This window comes from Cryptosporidium andersoni (genome assembly GCF_001865355.1).
Source record: "Cryptosporidium andersoni isolate 30847 chromosome Unknown contig_71, whole genome shotgun sequence".
Lineage (NCBI taxonomy): Eukaryota > Apicomplexa > Conoidasida > Eucoccidiorida > Cryptosporidiidae > Cryptosporidium > Cryptosporidium andersoni.
In genome coordinates, this window is record NW_027122886.1 from 1 (window position 1) to 17,649 (window position 17,649).

At 31.0% G+C, this 17,649-nt stretch overlaps 8 protein-coding genes across 8 annotated transcripts; 4 read left to right on the forward strand and 4 right to left on the reverse strand.

Annotated features, from left to right (window-relative positions):
• Positions 1-64: 64 nt before the first annotated feature.
• cand_017610 (PAN domain-containing protein) lies at positions 65-2,426 on the reverse strand (the record flags this gene model as incomplete). Its single annotated transcript, XM_067211995.1, is given in 5 exon segments — positions 65-163; positions 183-2,030; positions 2,103-2,224; positions 2,252-2,263; positions 2,336-2,426. 5 exon segments carry the CDS (start codon positions 2,424-2,426, stop codon positions 65-67), a joined length of 2,172 nt encoding a protein of 723 aa, XP_067067205.1.
• A 424-nt stretch (positions 2,427-2,850) lies between these two features.
• On the reverse strand, positions 2,851-3,827 carry cand_017620 (uncharacterized protein; the record flags this gene model as incomplete). The annotated part of the gene is made up of 4 exons (XM_067211996.1): positions 2,851-3,141; positions 3,217-3,285; positions 3,349-3,717; positions 3,774-3,827. 4 exons carry the CDS (start codon positions 3,825-3,827, stop codon positions 2,851-2,853), a joined length of 783 nt encoding a protein of 260 aa, XP_067067206.1.
• Positions 3,828-4,063: 236 nt separating this feature from the next.
• Positions 4,064-8,341, reverse strand: cand_017630 (uncharacterized protein; the record flags this gene model as incomplete). Its single annotated transcript, XM_067211997.1, has 1 exon — positions 4,064-8,341. The coding sequence occupies one exon, from the start codon at positions 8,339-8,341 to the stop codon at positions 4,064-4,066; it is 4,278 nt and encodes a 1,425-aa protein (XP_067067207.1).
• An 860-nt stretch (positions 8,342-9,201) lies between these two features.
• Positions 9,202-9,801, forward strand: cand_017640 (RNA recognition domain-containing protein; the record flags this gene model as incomplete). Its single annotated transcript, XM_067211998.1, has 1 exon — positions 9,202-9,801. One exon carries the CDS (start codon positions 9,202-9,204, stop codon positions 9,799-9,801), a length of 600 nt encoding a protein of 199 aa, XP_067067208.1.
• A 1,150-nt stretch (positions 9,802-10,951) lies between these two features.
• On the forward strand, positions 10,952-12,040 carry cand_017650 (AP2 domain-containing protein; the record flags this gene model as incomplete). Its single annotated transcript, XM_067211999.1, has 1 exon — positions 10,952-12,040. One exon carries the CDS (start codon positions 10,952-10,954, stop codon positions 12,038-12,040), a length of 1,089 nt encoding a protein of 362 aa, XP_067067209.1.
• An 822-nt stretch (positions 12,041-12,862) lies between these two features.
• cand_017660 (thrombospondin type 1 domain-containing protein) lies at positions 12,863-14,407 on the reverse strand (the record flags this gene model as incomplete). Its single annotated transcript, XM_067212000.1, has 1 exon — positions 12,863-14,407. The coding sequence occupies one exon, from the start codon at positions 14,405-14,407 to the stop codon at positions 12,863-12,865; it is 1,545 nt and encodes a 514-aa protein (XP_067067210.1).
• A 296-nt stretch (positions 14,408-14,703) lies between these two features.
• On the forward strand, positions 14,704-16,770 carry cand_017670 (thrombospondin type 1 domain-containing protein; the record flags this gene model as incomplete). Its single annotated transcript, XM_067212001.1, has 1 exon — positions 14,704-16,770. One exon carries the CDS (start codon positions 14,704-14,706, stop codon positions 16,768-16,770), a length of 2,067 nt encoding a protein of 688 aa, XP_067067211.1.
• Positions 16,771-17,015: 245 nt separating this feature from the next.
• cand_017680 (uncharacterized protein) lies at positions 17,016-17,426 on the forward strand (the record flags this gene model as incomplete). Its single annotated transcript, XM_067212002.1, has 1 exon — positions 17,016-17,426. One exon carries the CDS (start codon positions 17,016-17,018, stop codon positions 17,424-17,426), a length of 411 nt encoding a protein of 136 aa, XP_067067212.1.
• Positions 17,427-17,649: the final 223 nt, after the last annotated feature.

Sequence of the window (17,649 nt, forward strand, 5' to 3'; positions counted from 1 at the left end):
GTAGTAGTAGTTGTAGTAGTAGTTGTTGAAGGTGCAGTAGTTGTAGTAGTAGTTGTAGTAGTAGTTATAGTAGTAGTTGTAGTAGTAGTTGTTGAAGGTGTAGTAGTTGTTGTAGTAGTTGTTGTTGGAGTAGTTTTAATTTTTGGAGAGGTTGTAATTGTGTCTTGATTATATGAACCAACATCAGGAATAGGTTTAAAATTAGGTAAATAATTTATATAATTATAATTTTTATTACTTTTATCTAAATTTATGTTTGGATTACTATTTGGTAACATTGTAAAATATGAATTTTGTAGCATACGAGTATTTGAAGATGTTGTAGATAAAATTGACATTTTTGGAACAATGCCACCCAATAAAAATGAATTTGCTACTTGAGATAAATTTGTATTGTAATCAGTATTAATATCAGAAGAATGAATGGGAGGTCCAAATTTTTGTGGTCTTGGATAACCACCAATTGTACTTTCACACCTTTGTGTAAGTGAATCATATATCCAATGTGTTGCAATTCCACCATGATCAACTAATACTTGTTGTAGACAAATTTGTGGTGAAGGTGCTGTTGTACTAAGTAATGTTTCACCATTTGTTATAGCAAATCCAAAAAATGGATATTGACATTCAAATAATTCCGAATTCTTTGTATTATTATTATTTATAATATTATTCCAATTTATCATTGTCTGATTAAATTTATTTATATTATTATTATTATTATTATTATCTTCATTACTTAATAAATCAAATAATTTATTTGGTATTTCATAATTACATTGACAAAATCTTGGTCCAGATACTACACTTGGTGCACTCAAGTATTCAAATGGAAGAGCATTCATATGAAATGAACATTGTCTAGATTCAGTATTATATGACCAAAGCCAGCAATGTGGATCTTCTTGGCATAATACATTACAATCATCAACACCATATACATTATCTACAATTTGATAAAATGGTTCAACTAATTGAGCTCCAGGAAATGCACAAAAACCATTTATATATGTTGTATAAATTGGACTGTCAGGATCTAATGAAGTTAAATTTACGCTATATATACCACTAAGATACAATTCAGGGGCTCCTTTAATCTTTATAGTGTTTAAATCAATATCATCTATATCTTTTGATTCTACCATATTATTCCATACCATTACCGAATCTTGATGTATATTCTGAGCTTTATTATCTACAGATATTGATAATTGTTCAGTAAATGGAAGTAAACTAATATGAATAAATATTGGTTTTCCAGAAATTGATGATGAAATTTCTTGATTCTCATAATCTTCTGGTAAAGCCTCATATTCTAAAATCTGATCTGCATAATTAGGAATTTTAATAGATATTGAAAATCTCTCAATATCTTTTTTTTGTTTACCATATATAACATATGAGGAAGCTGTTCTAAATGGTAATAATAAATTACTATTTGGTGTAGAAAATTTTTTATTAAATAAGTTACTTGGTATTATCTGAGTTTGTATATTTTTAAATCCACTTGTAAAAAATACCACTTCACGTGATGGGCATGGATTTGGGAATTCAAAACTTGAACTTTCTTCATTTAAATCTGTTGAATATCCCCAAATTGATGTAAATTGTCCTATACCATTAATAAATAAATAATTATCTGAAGATTTCTCTTTAAAATATATTCTTGTTTCAATCCATGATTCTGCTGATGGATTACCACATTTTAAACCGGAAGGTAAATTTATAAAATGAATTTCTGATTTACCAATATTTGATACTCCTGGTAATATTATTGATATATACACAGTTTCTGCACTACAATCAACAATTACATATGATAAAGAATCTGAGCATGTAAAACCAAATTTTGCCATTTTATAATTTTCAACTTGACCAATAAATTGTATGGTTAAATGTGGATATATAGTTGGTAATATGCTTTTTGTTACACATATTTCATGATAAAATATACTATTACATCTAGATACTTCAGAATCAAGCATTGAAGGTCCTGATAAAGCTGTGAAGTTTCTATCTTTATAAATATGCTAATATTTAAAAAAAAAAAGTGAAGATTATTTTATTTAATAATTATTTCTACAAACATTATTTTAACTCACCGAAATTGTCATATAATCAGGTGGTGGGGGATTTCTTTTTGTTGGATTTGTTGTTTTTTCTTTAATACTATTTTTTAACCCAAGAAATTTTCTTAGACAATCTTCTATGGCTTTATCTTCATCTAAAAATAATATTCTAGTAAATTTACTCCCTAAATAATCTTTAAAAGTTAATATTAAATTAAATTTTCTATAATATTTTAATATAATTTTAGTTTATAAATGAAACTTACAAGTAGCTATTGAATTCAATAAACTTTGGGATTTGACGAGTGATTGTAATATTATATATAATAAAAAAAATAATATGGTTGATATTTTCATTTTTTTTAATATCTAGTAATTATTAAAAATTTTGAGTTTTTATTTTTCAATATTAATATAATGTAAATCTTTAATACTCGACATTCAAGACTTGCATCAAGGGTGCACATTGTGCATCTAGCCCGGTACTCTTAATTACTGAATATAAAGTGACAAGGAATAATTTTAACAGATACATACAAATAAAAATACATCTCAGTAATAATATAGTATTTAGATACTTAGATATATACAGGTATAAATAAGAATTTTAAATGGATCATTATAGGATTTAATGTTACATGTATTTTATATTAATATTGGATATTAAGAAAATCTAAATATATTTATATATTAATAGAATAAAGATTTTAAGAAATAATAGAGGTATCCAAAGTATTCAATTTAATAAATATTACAATGGATTAAATAATAATTGTTTATATTAATTAGAATTTTGATCTACTTTCCCAGAATACTCAATATCTACTGCTTTTTTAAGTTGTTTTAATTTAATAAATTTAGAATTAATATCAGTAGTATTATTTGTTTGGGTTTTATTCATATTTAGGTCTCCTAGATGATTATGTGTGTCTTGAGATTGATGAATAATATGATCAATATGATTTTCTATGGATTGAGTTGTCTCAGTAAGTATATTTGCAATCATTGTCTTAGTGCTTGGTATAGTTAAGGTCATCTCATATCTCCAAGTACAGAATTCAATTTTCGTAACCTATTTAAAATAACATTACAAATAATATATATTAATACGTTCTTATCTTTTTTTCTTTAAACAAATTCGACTTACTTTGAATGTAACAAGAGGTTGTGTTTGTTTAAAGGGTAATTTAACAACAAATTGAGAATTCAGAACAATCTAAAAATAATAATTAGAAAATATGATCATAATGTAATATATAATATTTTAATAAAAACTTACAGATAAATAAGTATTAGTATCAAGGCCTATAGCAAAATGTATAATGTCTCCTAGTCCAAATACAAGGTTATCAGGATATAAACCAGTGGAATAAGTTAGGGACCAATGTAAGTCTAGGATACTTGCATAGTTTGTATTGATATTATAAATAACACTTGTTACATTATCTTGAGTATATCCTTGTATTTGTATAAGTGGATTTAGGTTTTGTTCTCCAACAAAATTGATTGGACAGCTTAGAATGAGATAACTTCCAGGATTCAAACCTTGGTTTAATTTTATATATGTGGAATCAATGCAAATACGTCCTTCATTTATAATACAACTATAGGTTTGATTTACAGAGTTAAAATCTGTAATATTAGTACACTACAAATATAATAAACATTAAGATGATTTTATAGATAATATGATCTTCAACACACCTCAGTAGTATAAAATAAAAAGAATAAGGTTACAAAATATATAAAGATAACCATAACAATACAGAATTAGAAGGAATTCTATATTAGAGAGTATAAAGTTTAAGAAATAGTGATGAATATCTTCAGCGCTTGATCCCATACAAGATTTAGAGGGGGGAAATGCAGCATTATTAAAAAGGATGGATTTAATATTTTGTCTATTTACATGAAGATCTTAGAAAAAAGTAAAAATAGACTAATTTAGATATTGGTTGTTTTCAAATCACTTAGTAATATAGTTGGGAGTATATCTAATCTGTGGCTTCATCTTCTGATTCCACGCGACGTTTTTTTAATCTATTTAGATTTTCGGAGACAGGTTCTTCTTGGTGAGTATCGTGTTTGGGTATAACATCATTATTAGGATATTCTGTAAGTTCCTTCTGTAAGACTTCACTTTGTTCTCGCAATCTTTGAAGTCTTAAAAGTTTTTTTTGTTCCCTTTTATTATGTCTTTTATTTTTGTTTTTATCTTTACTTTTAATTTTTTCATCTTTAGATACTTCTAAGTTCAATTGTTCTTGAATATTATTTTGATCATACTTCTTTTGTTTCCGATTTCTCTTACCACTATGTTTAATAATATGATCTTCAATTTGACTTTTTTCACTATTACTCTTTTCACTATTACTTTTTTCACTATTACTTTTTTCACTATCACTTTTTTCACTATCTTTATATGACTCAACTTCACTAATATCATACATACTATAATCATGAATATAATCACTATCTTTTCTAACTTTTTCAACACTTTCTAATGCCTTATCAGCTAGACTAGCAGCAATACTAGCAGCTTCTTTCTCAAGAGCTTCAGATAAGGCTTTTGTTCTCTCAAATTCAGCTAGTTTTTCTTGTTCCTTTCGTTTATTTTCTTCCTCTTGTTTTTTCTTAAAATCTTCACTTTTAATAATAAGTTCTTCAACATCTCTTTGTTCTTTTTCATAAACCTGTTCAACTATTGGAAGCAATTCCTCAAATCGTGAATATAATTTTCTACTCATAACTAATTCTTGTTTAATTGAATGTTCTATTGAAGGTAATACATCAATCCCCTCAAGTGGAATTGCACCTAATTTGTATTTGATATTCATGGTATTTTCCTGATTTGTAGCTGAAACATTAGAGTTGGAATTAAATTTGTTTGATCCAGGGGTATATTTTTGTAAAGATCCAATACCTAAAACATTATTTTTAACTTGTTCAATAAACTTCATATCTACTATAGGGAATGTTTCTTTTAATATGGACATCCAATGATAAAAGCTACCAACAACTTCACAAAGTATCATCCAGTACTTAACTCTACCAGGATGTTTTGCTCGTTCCATATCTCCCATTTCAGAATAAACAAGACGTTCTAAACAGTATGAAAGGCCGATTCTAAAGCGTAAATCACAAGGCCATCTAACAATTGCAAGTTCTAATAGTCTTCTTGCATCATTCCATAAATTTATATCAAAACAGCAACGTATCATTGAAAGATGAAGTTTCTTTTCACAAGGGTCAAATGTTTGAGCTTGTTGAATATATTTAATTGCACTTTTAAAAAGTCTCTGTTGTTCTGGAAAGTGAGGATGAGATCCCAAAATACCCCCTTTAATTTCAATTCCATGATCTTCAATTATTGAATTTAAAGTTAAATGATGTTGCAAAGGTGGGGGATATCTTTGAATGGACACAGTTAACATTGCAGAATATAATATTCCCAAATTAGCTAGAGCAATATATTGCATTAACGGAGCACTTCCTTGTAGAGCATTGGACACATCGATCATATGCCTCCAAGTATTTAAGGCTGGTTCAATAAGTCCACTTTCTGCTACCTGAATTAAGATGTTATTGCTAGCAATAAAATTACAAGTTTCAGATTTTAAAACTTCTCCTAAAATGAGTCTAGATTGAATACATGATGAATTATAAATATTAAAATCTCCTGTATAAGTTGTTAACGCTTGGGTCTTTGCTTTATTGTAAAGTGCATAACCTAACCAAACTTTACCAATATTTGAATATTGACTAAGTTTTGATTTTACAACTTTGCTTAGTGCACTAAAGCTTTTATCCATTCTTGTCTGGCGATTGTAGATATATGCTAGAAATAAATTTGATCCATCTGGATTATATCCAGTACCACTAAGCCATACAAGATTTGAATTTTGTAAATCTGGTTTCCTTACATTTAGACTAAGTTCGCAATATTGAGCAGCAGCTTGAAAATCACATCTTTCTAAAGCTAAAGAAGCTCTTCTAAGCCATGCTGCAGTAAACCAAGGAAATTCATTTGTTAATTTCTTATATTCATCATTTGCATTTCCATAACGTCCACTGTATTCAAAACACAAAGCAATGTTAAATCTAATAATTATTGAAATCCACTCTTTAGAATCTGAAGTTTCAGATAATTTCAAAGCCTTCTCTAAATTTTTCATAGAATCCTCTAATAAAAAAGTTAAATTTGGAGTATTAGAATGTTCAATAGCCATACAAGTTGCAGCCTCTAATATACAAATCCCTAAATTATTATAATATGCAGCCAAATTATTAAATATTAGACATTTACACTTCTGATCTGGAAATAAATTTAATACTATAAATGAGTTCTCCTTTAGGGTATCAGAGGTTACAACAGAATCAGTAGATTTATTATTAGTTATGCAAACAGTACAATTTTCATGATTGTCATATTCTGCAATTTGAGTAATCTTCTTTAAGCATGCTATTGAAATTAACAAAATAGGGATTGGATCAACTTTTGTTGAATAATCTGTAAAATCCCTAATGAGCCATTCAATAGATTTAGATCTAAAATCATCCCTCCTTAAAGTCTTTCTACCTCTTAATAAAAGTGCTGTACAAACTTTATGAAGTAATAAATAACTCATAATACCATCTGACTTTCCTATATCTCGATTATTTCTGTTTGAATTATTTATATGACTATCTATATTATCCCTTGAAACTATATTGTCATCTAGTTTATTCTCTCCATTATCCACATTTAAATATTCTTGATTAGGATATTCATTCTTATCTTTTGCAATAAAATCTAAGATATAAAAGAGATATTGTAGGCAAATAATCAGTCTTTCTTCAGCTGTTATTTGAGCTAGAAGAGAAACAGATCTGGGGATAATATTGGGATCTTCAATACTAGTTATTACAAGACAAACCAAGATTACTATAAAGTCATACAAAAAACAACTAGGTACATTACTCTTTTTTAAGGAATCTAAAGATCCTTTATGTATTTTAAATATATCAAAAGATTTCTGTATATATTGAGATGCAGTATCCCATTGTTGAAGTTCACATGATGTCTGTATAACTCCCAATATACTAGCTAAAATAATGAGAGAATTTGCTTCATATTGACTATCATACAAATTCTCAACAATATAAATATATTGTGAATGAGCAGAACGAATATCACCACTCTGATGACTTCTTTTAGCTATTTGATATTTGGCAAAGACAACACTAGCATTATTTGTGCTTCTTCTAGAAAGTCTAAGTAGTAATTTGTCACAATCCACATTATTAGAATTCTTATTAGAATTAGTGCCATGTATATAAAAACTAGAGTCACAGTAAAACAAAGAAGCTGCAGGACAATTTGGGTTTAATCTCATTATTAGTTGCATAATATTTGATCGTTTCTTATATTCCAAATTACAATTGAGTAGGCATAATAAAATATCTACAATTTCTTGAATCTCATCAATACATTTACTTGATATAAGTTCATCTGTAAAAATTTCCATATTTAATTCACAATCTGAATTAAATATTGAACATAAAGTAATATTTCTATTACTTTTACATAAGTTAATGTACAAGGCACGACGGCAACAGTCTAGTGACTTTGGTATCTGATTCAATTTTAAATAGCAATATGCCATCCCAATCCTAATATTATTTGGGCATTTTTCACTACCCAGTAATAATAAAACAATTGAAAATAAACGTAAAGAGTGCAGGTACATTTTTTTGTAAAGTAAAACATTAGCCAAACCAACAATGCTTTGAATATCGCTGAATTGACCATCTAGAGCTCTTGTAAATTCTACTTCGGCCTTGTTTAAAATCTCATGTTTATATTGCAAATCAGGTTCCTTTAAAATTGCACTTTTAAAAAGGTAAAAGTATCCCCAGTACCTGTAGATCTTACATTTAATAATACTACTATTTGGATATTCATCTACATTAGAAATGACTAAAGAAAACCGTTTAAGTCGTTCCTCACATTGTTTTACAAAGTTCTCAGAAGCTCTATAATTTGTGTCGAAACAGTCAATTGCCATGTTTAGCTCCAAAATGCACAGAGTTCCTATTGCTGATATTGCATCATTAATACTCAAGCCCAAATCTTCATTAATTTCCTCTAGTAATCTAAAGTATACAATTGAATCTTGTAAAATAGATAAACATATTGAATATTCATTTATATTATAGTAATACAGGGCAACGCTTATCCAACTTCTTAGAGATAATCCCTCATTTCTTAACTTTTCAGTATAGCTCTGCATATACCCTTGAAGTCAATCAAAATTAACTATTCACAATTAAGATACACTACCTACCTAATAATATATACAAATATCTACTGTGTGAAGAGTAATTTCTAAGTTTATATTACTTTAACTTATTTTGAAGTATCCCCGCATTATTTCTATATGCTGATTACATACCACAGATATTTATTATTTCAAAGGGACTTAATATGTCAGGCGGGACATGTCTGATAACAAAGTTATAACTGAGACGCCGTAGGTACCGCATTTTCTTAATAACAAGTTTAAGAAAGATGTAGTTCCTCCCTTTTCTTTTCTGTCCTTTACTTCCGTTTTTCTTTTTTAATACTTTTGTGATAGGATGTGATCTTAAATTTAGGGAACTAAGTTGCAAGTGAATTGAGATTGCAGACCTTCAATGCCCTAGGAAGGCATCTTTGAAGTGCTTATTATAGTTTTTACTTTAGTTTCATCTGAAATATAAGTACTAAATAGCCAATAAGGGGTTGAAACATAGATTCTTTAAAGTTAGCTCTTTAGTTGAGCATAACCTTGAGAAATATATGACTTAAACTCTCTATATTGGGTATTTTTGTGAATAAAGGTGAACCTTCTTTCTCACACCATACTGTGTTGCTACCACATCCGCATTCCCGCCACTCTATCTTATACTGCTTAAGCGGGTAACGTGAGGGACCACTCCAAATATATAAAGGGCAATATATTTGGGAATATAATATATAGTGCAGTACTATATTATTATATATATCTTTATTATTGTCCCTCCAGTAAAGGAGTCTGGTCATAAAAGACGCAATAAGATAATTATAATACTTTAGTATTTTTTGTTGAAGTTAATTTTTTCATTACTAGTGATGGCCTCAAACAAGACGTGTAGGGTTTATGTTGGTAATCTTCCATGGAAAGCGAAATGGCATGATTTGAAGGATCACATGCGGCAAGCTGGTAGTGTAGTTAGGGCTGATGTTTTTGAGGATGAAGTTGGAAGATCTCGTGGTTGTGGAGTAGTGGAGTACTCCGCCCCTGAGGAGGCTCAAAGGGCTATTGCTGAGTTAAATAACTCCACAATACTAGATCGCCTAATCTTTGTACGTGAGGATCGTGAAGAGGAGACGAATCGCTTTGGCAGGAAGTCTGGTAAGTGGGGTCACAATAGAGGGCATAGTTCACGAACTAGGACACATGCTCCACGTCCACCACTTAAGGATGAACATAGAGGTCGACAAGTTTTTGTGACTAATCTAGCATGGAAAACTACTAGAGATGATCTTGCAAAAGTATTTAGTGAAATTGGACCTTTAGATTCATGTGAAGTATTCTACTTTGATGATGGACGTTCTAGAGGTATTGCCACTGTTGTCTTTAAGGATCTATCTCATGCTCAATTAGCTGTTGAGAAACTGAATGATAGGGAAGTTGATGGCCGTGAAATCTTGGTACGTTTAGATCAATAAGAGCAAATATTTTAAATCTAAGATTCCTATTAGAGAGATCTTTGGATATAGAACTAAGTTTTTGTATTATTGAGGTTTTATAGACAAATAGTCTCTGGATTTATAGATATTTTTGTACTCCATCTGGGGTTTGGAAAGTGGAGGATCCCCTTTAGGGCTTTATCCTATATATTACATTAATTTCAAGCCTTGATAGGGCATTTAATGAAATTATAAAACTAATAATAGGAACAATAAATAGAAATGTATTCTGCTACCACTGTACTTTTAAGAGAGGAAGATATGATTTTGGTTATTTGGAATTAATTAGGGAATCAACATAAAAGTTTAAAATAATTGATACTAGTGAGACTATTTTCTATTTATATCAGATTTTAGATGCTATCATTTTAAATATCTTGGATAGTGGACTTATCTAAATTGTCAAATTACTGGTTCTAATGATTACCTAAATCATTTGATATTAGCACATGTTATATAATTTAAATAAAAATCAAAAGCTTAATTGAGTGTAGCTAGTGAAATATAAATACTCTAGTAATGTTGAGACTCTCAGCGATAAAACTGAGATATATCTTTATTTGACTCTAGTATCTACTGATTTTTGGTTTGAATTTTCACTATTTGTTATTTCTAATTGGTACTATTGGCGGTTGTCTTAATTTTTTGATTTTTAGGGGAATCTTGAAATCTACCCCCCTTTCCCCCTTTCTTCCCCTAATATTGGCATTTTTGACCACAATACATGTTCTAGAGCTTCAAGTTCATGAATTTTGTTTGTATCGTCATATTCTGTAGATTTAGGAGATCTTATGAACTCCATATATAGATGTCTCACTCCCTTGGTACAAGGTAGCTAGTATCAATTTTTAGTATAAGATACGATATATTATCAGCTTTAACCTAAGATAACATGTAATACTATGCTCATGTAATTTAATCTGTACAGTTATATTTGTTCCCTTGTACTTTAGTGGCTCTGTATTGCCATATCTCTGATTGTAAATTCCTTACTTTTTGCATGCACACATGCAAAGGTGCACCCTAGAAAGGGGTGTATACAGGGTGTAACCGATACAAGGAAGCTAGAAATATTAATAAAAAAAATTGAAGAACTTGTGTTTTTTTTTTTTTGTAGTAGCCATGTAATATGGGCGATAATGTAAAGAATACGTGCGCCTTAGTTATACCTGTCAAAAAAGATAGAGAAGATGATGAGACATTCGATTTTTTGGATATTGATGAGGAAGAGTTAGTTCATGATATCCAGAAGGCTGTTTCACCGACATCTTCAAGGCCTTTAGATACTGCAGATATACATGGAGTTAATAATGTATTGAATACAGTACCAAATACATTCCCTTACTTTGGGCATCCACTTCTATTACCTCAAAATCAGAATTTAATTAATCTTGTAGCTGTGTGTGTAAGTGCTCCTCCTCCATATACTACTGGAATACCTCAAAACAATCCTTTTTTTGCTAGTCATGGAGTTAATGAACATGTTAATTTCGTGCCTATTACCCCAACTCCCTTATTCTACTTTGGTCTAACTGAGGATAACTCACAAAATTGCTTCAGAGCACCAAACTCTGGACATGATTATGATACTTTTGAAGTAGAGCGCACTGGAACTTCTGAAACAGGCTATTCTGGTAATATGTCAGCTTCAGCAGATTCTTTTCAAAACCAAACAGTATATGGCGGTATAAATTTGCGTAATAAAACATCTCGTGCAATACCTAAAAAGGGTCAAAATGTTACTTGTGAAAAGAAAAATCGATGGCAATTGGCTGATCCACAATTCAAGTCAGGTTATAAAGGAGTAAGTTGGAATAGTCGTATGGAGGCGTGGTTGGCATTTTTTGTAGAAAATGGAGTTCGTAAATCAAAAACATTTAGTAGCCGTAAGTTGGGTTTCAATAGGGCCCGTGAAAAAGCTATAAAGTATTTAGATGCACGCAGAAAAGGGATAATTTTGCCTACTCCTCCTCCTTTAAGTCCTTCAAAGGGTATGAGTGATCGTATTCCAAATCAAAAGAGGCCAGAGGAACTTTTACTAGAGGCAGTTGGAAGAGCTTTTGAAGATGAACACAAGCAGGATAAACAAAACAATGAGGATATTAAGGGTTATTCTGAACCTAATGGAAATATAAAGATGAATGATTATGATTATACCCCAAAATCATCTACTTCAACCTTTGTAGATTCTACTCAATCTACTCCAACTACTAGATAAGATTATAGTTAGACTGTTGAGACTTCACTCTCGACAAGTACCTGAGAATTACTAAATTATATAGCTTTAATTTTTCTATTTTATCTTAATTTACAAAGCTATCTCATATATAATTTTGTTAAGGGACATCAAATTTACTAAATCATTGAAGCTAGTACTTTTTTTGCTAAACTCTTATATTTTTCTTAAATTCTAAAGAAATAATTTAGACATAATTGTAGAGCAAAATAATATAAAATACATAATTTATATGGTATCTTTAATTTAGTAAATTTAATAAAATTTCAAAAAAAAAAAAGACATGATAAATTAATGAAATACCATGAATTTCTGATTAAAGATACTTAAGATCACTTTGTAATATTATGTGACTAATTATCTAGTTTCTAAGTAGTTCTAACACTTTAATTCGAAATCTTGTACTAATTAGCTTTTTAGCTTTTATATTTTCATCAAATTGAGTTTTCCTACTTTGTTAAAAATAGAACTTATTTAATATAAACTAACGGCTATGAGAATGGGATATATTATTTGTAAAAAAAAATTTTATAGGATTATATATAGGAATATCTAATTATTGTAGTAAGTTAGAATAATAAAGATGATTAAGTTAATGGCTGAAACATGCTAAAGTCTTGTTGACTAAATTTAAGTACAAATACTAATAATAAAGGAATTTTAGGGAAGAGTTAAAATCTATAAACTATTATTAAATTTCAAAAGCTATAACAATTTAAATTAATAAAATTGAAGAAAATACTAGGATATCCTATTCCAATATATAGGCAGGTTATCAATATCTCAAACTAGACATCAAATTGTCTAGTTATATAAGTTGTAGAGAATTAAAAGTTCTTCATCTGTATTTGCATATTCACTAATTAGGCAGATCCTATTAAATTGGGCATTAATTTGACTTGGACTAAATTGTGGGAAAACCTTATTGCTATTATATGGATCATAAATTGGCAGCTCCTCACACTCTTGGGTGTTACAAGATGTATACTGAACTGGGGGGCAAGATGTTGGAGCATTTGTTCGTGTCCTCTTTTGAATCCCTGATCCACAAGTTTTTGAACAAATACTCCATTCGGACCATTGACTCTTACCACATTGATTTTGAGATTCAGAGTTACAATTATCACTTGACAGTTGGAATATTGATTGACATATCTTTCCTCCAATATTAGGTGGTACTTGAATAGCTCTATTCCTCATTTGTACTCCTCCAGCATAACTAGTACAAGAAGACCAGCTCCCCCATTCCCCAACAATGCAATTCTGGGTATTGCATGTAAATATATTTGAGCTGCACTCTTTAGTCTCAGTTGTAGGGCCACATGGTGCCCCACCACCACGCGGTAAAGTCAGTATTTGACGGCTTCTATGGCTATAGCCTCGGCCTTGCTCACATAATGCATTATTGCATCCAGACCATGGTGTCCATTCTCCTAAAACACAATTTATATTGCATTCTTCATAGTTATTCATATTATTAGAATCCAACACAAGGGTATTTCCAGAGCCGCTAACCCATCCAAGAGCATGGAAATAGCAACCAACATCACCATATACTAAATAACAGGTAGATGTTCCATTATCATTTGTTTGTGAGCTGAAATATGAACAGTTACTTAAGTTACAGGATTTTAAACATTCTATCCAGGTATTAGCTAATGTAACTACAGTATTTCCAAAGTCTTTATTCTGATCAAAGCTACATCCCCAACCTAAAAGGCCAATATCAAACATGGGACAGGCTGAATTAGGAAAATTAGTATTAACAGCGCTTTGAGCCACTGCTCCTGATTCTACATAAGGTAGAGCACTATTTTCAGAAGATAGGGAATCTGGTGACAAACCACCCCAATTTGAAGGGCCACAATTCACAAGTTCGTATAAATGTGGACATTGTTCTAATGGATACAAAGGTTGTTGAATTATAGAACGATTTCTATAAGTAATACCACCATAAACATTGGGAATGCAAGTACTGGACCAAGAACTCCATTCCCCCACGGTACATGTAGTAGAGCAAGAGCCAGTAGGTGAAACACTATTATCACCTGCAACTACCCCATATGCATCTTCAATGCAGTGGGTATCACTATTTCGGAGGGTACACATCCCTCCATTACTATCCCATGTCCAATGTCCACAAGAAATAATTTCAGTATATATGCCACTAACACACCTAGCTCTACACTCCTGCCAGCTATTTGCTTTCCACCAAAGTAATCCATTTGCATTCCAGCAGAAAAGACCTTTAATTGTCTTGTTATACCATGGACAACTAGCTTCTGAGAAGCTATTACAAAATAAGAAAACCCCGAGAAATATCGTTAGGACCAAACTATGAGCCTTCATAGATATTAGTAATATGTCTCCAGCTAAAATTGAGCTAGTTTAGTTTTTTTTGAAGCAAGGTACCACCTAGATTTTAAGTTTCAGAACATGCTTTAATTTATAGTTATAGGAGCCCCATAACACAAGGCGCTAATAGGATATTTTGGGGATATCAGACGTCCTGCAACATTAGATTTTGAAAGATATCCTTTGTGGATGTGTGACTAGAGTGCAAATTTAATAATTATTAGACTTAAGATTGATACATCTGTTAAAGATTTGAATTTAGAATTTGGGTTTATTGAAAGGCGTGAGGTATGCGCTTTTTATTTTCATTGGTAGTCTTTAGCTTTGTATCAAGCTTCAGGCATGTCTTTAGTTCACTCCGCCCACCATATACTACAAGCACTTATAATGTCGAAGTTGATGGTGATATTATCACTACTACATTTGTGCCACAATCAAAGTTTTTTAATGTCCCAGGATTGGATGGTCTTAGCTGCCCTCAGTATAATATAGATCAACGTGGGGCTTGGTGTTTAGGTTTGAATACAGCATATACAGTTAATAAAAGTAGTTGGCAATTTTGTTCTAATCAATGCTATTATAGCCACTATACTATATTGGGTATTTGTCAACAATTTACTTATGATTCAAATACTAATCAGTGCCTTATAAAAGATGGAGATACATCTTGTACAGAAAGTAGTCAGGGCTATATTACAGCACATAACCCTGCAATAATAGTGGGGGAATGTAGTACAACTTGCAAAGTTTCTGAGTGGTCTGATTGGTCTCCTTGTTCTATAGATTGTACAGGAAATAGAGTGAGGAGTCGCTATGTAACTTCACATCCAATATTTGATCCTGATTATTGCCCACATCTTACAGAATTTGCCAATTGTAATACTAATCAAGAATGCCCCCCAACTTGTCCCCAATATGGAATTGCAATTTTGGGGTGGGGCTGCCAAATGGAATCAGAATTCTCTTTTTCACCAAATGTCTTGCGGAGCATGCAACCGGATTGGTTCTTATGTCTTAAACAATGTCAAGGAGATCCTTTATGTGTTGCTTGGGCATTTAATTCTACTTCTCCAATTCCAGATGTAGATAATGTTAATTTTGGAATTTGTTATATTCATCGTTATGCTTTTGGGTGTCAAATTCCATCACCTGGTTGGATTTCCGGCTATCCAAATACGGTAGGTAGTGAGTGTCCAAGTATTTATTGTAAATATAATGATTGGTCACATTGGAGTACTTGCTCCAATCGTTGTAGTAATTCTGAACATCAAACACGATCTAGAAGTATTCAAAGTTCTAATATTTATTGGAATTCTTTAAAATGTGAAGATCAGACGCAATATAGAGTATGCTCAGAAGATCCAAGTAATATAAACTACTGTACTGAATGTTTGACATCTAGTTGGTCAAATTGGTCACCTTGCTCATCTTCTTGTGGAGGTGGGTCCAGAATGCGTACAAGAAAAGTTATAAAACTTCCTATAAATGGTAACATGAGTACTTGTCCCACTTTAAAAAGTGTTGAAGTTTGTAATGAGGAAATTCCCTGTACTATTAAGACAGAATGTAAAGTTGGGGAATGGTCTAGCTGGTCTCCTTGCTCTACATCTTGCAATGGTGGACATTCAACTAGACATCGAAATGTAACTGGAAATCATTGTCCTGAAGATACACAAACTATCACATGTAATGAAAATGATTGTTCTGGTCAACCAAGTGTTAAAGCTTTATGTAATGGTATTATGACTACGTGGTCATCTTGGAGCTCTTGTAGTGAGATTTGTGGTCCTGGTGAATCTTACAGGACTAGGAACTTTGATAAATCAAAAATTGGTATTTGGAATTACAAGCCTCCAGGGACCCCTAGTGAATGGAAGAAAATCATGACATTGTGTAATGGTACTGAAATGTTACAATCACAAAACTGTACAACAGGACAACCTTGTTCAAATAATTGTGAGATCGGAACCTGGAGTAAATGGACTATATGTAATTGTACAGGAATCCAGTCCAGAGAAAGATCTGTAAATATTACAAATAATCATTCACATATTTGTCCTAATAAACTAGAAATCCGAAATTGTACTGAGCCAATTGATTGCCATAATAAAACAAGGGAATATTCAAAATCCCCCCCATCTCCAGGTAAATTGAATTTGGCAGCAGCTATTGGGACTCCTCTAGCTGTACTAGGTGTTGGTATTGCTTCTCTTATTACATGGTTAGCTACTAGAAATGCAAATGCTGTTGATGATTCTGATGAAGGCTATCAATACCTTGATCATAATCCCAGTTCAGAGCAATCAGAGGAATTTGTGCAGGAACTTGGACCAGAGAGTAGTGCCTGGGCAGAATAGATTAGTTACAAAAATTAATAATTACACGTTATATTAATTTTATTTATTTTATTAGATCAGTTATCATATTAAATATGTTATATTTTCCCCTTATTTTAAATAATACCTTTGTAAGTTACTTTTTTAGATCTAAGTTTGTAAGGTGATACCCGCCGAGGATGTGCACCCAAATGCGTAGCTGACTAAATGTAGTAAAGTATGCACCCAAACTTCTAATATTCAGATCTGTAAACTTTAACTTTACAATGAAAACAGAATTTGATCGGGATCTAAGTATATTAGATAGCTTGGTCTCAGAAAGTTCGTTTGCAACAAATTCTTTGGTTTCTTTAAATAATGCTGCCTCTCTCGGAATAGGTTCAAAAGTCCTCTTAACATCTTCATTTACAGCTAGTTCTGTCATGTCACATGGTATCTTTGGTTTATCAGATCCTAAAACTGAATTAGCTGCTTCTTTTTTTATTGGTTTCGGTGGTTTTTTATCTTTTTTACTAATTATTGCACTATTCCGGTATTTGCATATTGTTATTCATTCATTTAGATATCGATCTAATCATAGTGGTAATAGATTTGTTGTTAGATCTTCAGAAAATATTACAAATCTTTATGTAACTAAGAATTTTGCAAATTCTATGCAACACCCTTATGAAGTTTAATAAATTATTGGAAAGGGTCAGTAATACATTTCTACACTTGTGAATAGTAATCGCTAAAATATAAAAATCGGTAACTTACAACCTCAGCTGATAATGATTAAAAGTTTAGTGTATATATTTTTTATGTGATTATAAATAGGGAAAAAGGGAGAAATGCAATATTATAGTGACTTCAAAAATCGTCTTACAAATAAAACACTGTAGAAGTAAATAGAACTTATTT